This window comes from Onthophagus taurus, chromosome 7 (assembly GCF_036711975.1).
Source record: "Onthophagus taurus isolate NC chromosome 7, IU_Otau_3.0, whole genome shotgun sequence".
Classification (NCBI taxonomy): domain Eukaryota; kingdom Metazoa; phylum Arthropoda; class Insecta; order Coleoptera; family Scarabaeidae; genus Onthophagus; species Onthophagus taurus.
The window spans coordinates 28233476-28237930 of record NC_091972.1 but is presented as its reverse complement, the minus strand read 5'-3'; the positions used below and the strand labels follow the sequence as shown (position 1 = coordinate 28237930).

General features: G+C 34.1%; 1 protein-coding gene across 1 annotated transcript; it reads left to right on the top strand.

Moving 5' to 3' along the window:
- The first annotated feature begins 277 nt into the window (after window positions 1-277).
- LOC111421140 (KRAB-A domain-containing protein 2-like) lies at window positions 278-1174 on the top strand. The gene has a single exon (XM_023054280.2). It carries the CDS (start codon window positions 278-280, stop codon window positions 1172-1174), a length of 897 nt encoding a protein of 298 aa, XP_022910048.2.
- The last annotated feature ends 3281 nt before the right edge of the window (window positions 1175-4455 follow it).

The window sequence follows — 4455 nt, the reverse complement described above, 5'->3', positions numbered from 1 at the left end:
AGTAAAAATAGTAAGTGAAAATAAACGGTAAGTGTTTGTAAGAAAAAATGAGTGAAAACGAGAAGAAGGAAAGATTTTTACATAAACTTTTAACAACCGAAGAAACGAAAGATAGCCATTTTAATGTGATGACAAAAGAAACTTTTGAAAAATTTATAATGGAGATTGAAGATATTAATTAACAGAAAAAAAGACTACAAAACAATATAAATAGATTAAAACGTTTTAATGTTATAAAAGTTTGTGGAATTAAAAAATTAGTTACAACAATGAACCCATGAGGTACTTTTTACCTGCTGAAGAAATTTACGACATAATTGATGCTGCCCATATTTCTATTGGACATGGCGGCCATGACAGACTTAAGAATGAAACAGCAAAGAAGTGTGCTAATGTAACAAAAGAAATGATCAATATATATTTATCCATGTGCGAAGTATGTCAGAGGAAGAAAAGTAAGAGCAAGCAAGGACTGGTGTCAAAACCAATCCTCTACATCGAAATGAACAGTCGTTGCCAAGTCGATCTCATTGACATACAATCGCAAGCAGACCGTGAATACAAATTTATTATGGTCTACCAAGATCATTTGACTAAATTCGTGGTTTTACGATCTCTTAAAACAAAAAGAGCTACAGAAGTTGCGCATCACTTGCTGGATATTTTTTTTAACTTTTGGAGCTCCATGCATTCTTCATTCAGACAATGGCAGAGAATTTGTGAATTCAGTTTTAAAAGATCTTACTGGCGTCAATTAAAGTTAGTTAATGGAAAGCCGCGTCATAACCTAAGTCAAGGTTCTGTTGAACGAGCCAACCAAGATGTGGAAAATATGTTGACCTCTTGGATGCAGAACAACAAAACAACTAACTGGTCTAATGGGCTCAGATTCGTTCAATTTATGAAGAACAGAGCATTTCATTCTGGCATAAAACAATCTCCATATCGAGCAATATTTGGATCTGAACCAAAAGTGGGACTAATGACATCGAATTTACCTTTAGAGGTGATTAGTAAACTAGAAGATGAAGAACAATTGCAGGTTGCAATCACTGAAATAAATCAGAATTTGAAACACAATAAAGAAAACGAAAGTGGAGAAGAAAATGACGAATATTACAAGGAAGATGAAGGAAATAAAATAGAAAAGGAAGGCGAAATTGCTGAGGTATAGAAAGATCAAGAGAGAGCCACACCTTATACTAGTGATGAATTATTAATACTAACAGCAAGGGAAGATGCTCATTACAATTTGGCAAAGCAGGCGGAAAGAATGAAAAAACCAAGTGATCAATCACATCCACCATTGAATGTCGGAGATAACGTTACTATACCAGTTTCAGACCTGGACAGAGGAAAGGCGGAACTCCGTAATATTATTGGAATTGTACTAGAAGTGAGTTCAGAGCAACTATATAAGATTGGTACAAGGGATGGCATATTGGACAAATTATACGGCAGGTGAATACTCATACATACAAGGCCAGCCATACACAGGTAACATTAAGTCTGCTATAAGCAATGACTGCATGGTGAACCTCGGATATATTACTCCAGTCACCCGTGTATGATCGGCTTAAGTAGACGTAAATGTGTATGGTCGTGAGTTGTGAAGAATGCGTTTATTTTTATGATTTTCTTCTTGTTCTTTAATAGGTCAGAATTTGATGGCTGTAGCGAAAAATTTATCCGTCGTGATGAAGTGCCAAACGTTACAATTACTTTAAGAACTGCTGCCAGGAAAGCTTCTATAAGAACAGGGCAAGGTTATGCAAGATGTGTTTGTTTTAAAGGTTGTACCAATAATAAATATTTATGTAAGAAAAAAGGACTATTATGTAATTCTAAGTGCCATAATAGCTTAAGTTGCGCAAATAAATAGTTTCGTTTAGATGCCTGTAAGATTTATTTAACCAAGATTTCATGCAAAAAAAAAACATAAAAAAGCAGAGGTTTTTCTTCCTTTCCTGTTGCTCAAGCATCCACACTAGTCTATCTCTCACCTACTAATGCTTCTGCTCTCCCCCTCTCCTCTAACCGAAAAAGAGTTTTGTCTAGCAATTACTGGTGAATATACTTTTAACTAACGCTCTCAGTCAAAACCATTTTTGACCGGTATTTTTCAGATAAAAATAGTATTGTCAGTCAAAACGTATTTTAACCGTAGACTGCTGTCAAAACTAGTTATAACTGAATTTTGTGGTCAAAACTAGTTTTGACCGAAAACGCGTTTTAACTGTAACATATATATTATATAAGCAATATTATATAATAGCAATATTTTGCCAATACATTTTTGGTATTATTTTCATTTTAAATGAAAATCGAATTTGTAGTTACTCTATGGTCAATTTATTACCGACCACCTGTACAACACTAATGTGTGTATTATGAACACACTGTATATGACTCAATTATTTTATGGTTTAACATTTTATAGTTTATGGTAGCAACAATCTGTAAAGAAGAGCATGGTATAAAAATAAAAAACACCCATGTCCACCCTATTTCACTTTCGTCCCACTCCGGCCGCTCCGGTAGCAACAAAACGAAATGTGAATAGATTAAAAAGGCGTTGTTTTATCAAATTCCAAAACATACAATACTCTAACAATTTTACGTTTTTGATTGTTGTTATAATCTGTGAAGAAAAAATAATAAATAATAATCGTGTTTAAACAGGCGAAGTGTACAAATTTCGTTACAGTAATAGAATTTCGTGATGTAACAAAATTATAGAGTGGGTGTATGTGCAACGGCAATTTGATTCTCTAATTAAAACGGAGCTGTATAATTCTGTCCCATTCACTTCTGGATACAACTTTACTCCGGCGAAACGTTTAATTTGATTTGCCCTTCGTGCTACCTATCAGTAAACGTTCAATTAGGGAACGCTTGTTGATTAAATAGCAAATTTATTACTCGGTAAACTGAATAAAATACATTCATATACAAAAGCGAAACAATCTCAGTGTACTAATAATATTAAATACATCATTTACGTATCAAAATTTGAAAATTAGACAAAAATTAGAAACCTATTGCATTTTCAATAATAAAATCTCTTAAAATATATTACTACATTTTGTGAAAGAATTTCTTAATCTCTTAGAATTCTTTTTAAATCATTGGAACGAATATTAGTGTCACAAATTTTTGGCTTTACATCTATTTTGTAATCTCTTAACTCCTTATGTTTTTAAAGTTAACCAATTTTCCGCATATGCCATAAGTAAACGAAACTTCAACATTGTTTGAAAATGTTTGTAATCAACAAACCGCCATCATCAAAGATATTCTCTCTGCTTACTTTACCAATATTTGAATAGTACCTAAGTAGTGGCTCTTCGGTAACCATCGGTTACGCAACGAATCAACAAACTAAACGTTCCCCTTGTATGTATTGAAACTTTTTCTGCGCCCTGAATGCAATTACATCGTCAAAGCCCGGACCTTGCGTAAATTGAGGGTCGGTCACCGCGCTGGGGCGGAAAAACTCTGTGGGAAACGGGACGCCGACGTCCGCACACGAAGATTACGGCGTCGGCACGTGACGGAGAGTTCGCGACGCCACGTGCCGCCTCCGCGCGCTGCCTTTCAATTCGCCCTTTCACCGGGATTCCCCTGCGAACAACGTTACGTTCACTAGGGAATCCCCTAGAAAAACCGCACTACACGCACATATTTTCTATATGGACGGAGATGAGGACGTGAGAATTTGTCGAGCGTGGTGGTGTCGCTATGGGATTTCGAAACGACTGCGTTTCGTTATGGGTTATTGAACGATGACAACGGAGGTTTAAATCATAAATTAATTTTATTATGGATTGTTTATTTGATTACATAACGATGTGCAAATTTGGAATTGACCTTAATAATATTTATTTTGATAAATCTAACCCTAATTATATTAGATTTTTAAAGTGATTTTGACTTCCGTGCAAAAAAGTTTAATCGAAGTGCACTCTTGTATATTACCAATTTTATTATTAATTACTTTGTAACGTTTGTCACGTATTCTATGGCCAAAGATTTAATGCTATATTGTTGCTCTGTATCTTGCCGAAAATAACCGATTTTATTAAAACTTGTACCCCATTTTGAATATTTTATATGAGTTAACCATTTAGAGTTGAGTATTTAATATCACATCTTGTTATCTTCCTTTTTTGCTACATATTCCAGAATTAATAAGCCTAGAATTTGAAGAAAATAATGCAAAATAAAACAAAGAGTAAACCCTCGATACAACGCACTAATACGTAAAAGTCATTATAGCCAAAAGTCCGATACATGAAAAATTTTTAATTTAGACTTTAAACCAGACTTTTTCAAACTAATTTATTTTACCGCCCACTTTGAGAATCAAATATTTTCTAGCCCCCCTTAAATTTTAATTTTATCTCAACTAGAAAATAGCTATGCAATTATTATTATTAGTATATTCCAGTAACG

Excerpts from the sequence above, each read along its gene's own strand:
- LOC111421140 (XM_023054280.2), top strand. The coding sequence starts at position 278 with ATGAGGTACTTTTTACCTGCTGAAGAAATTTACGACATAATTGATGCT.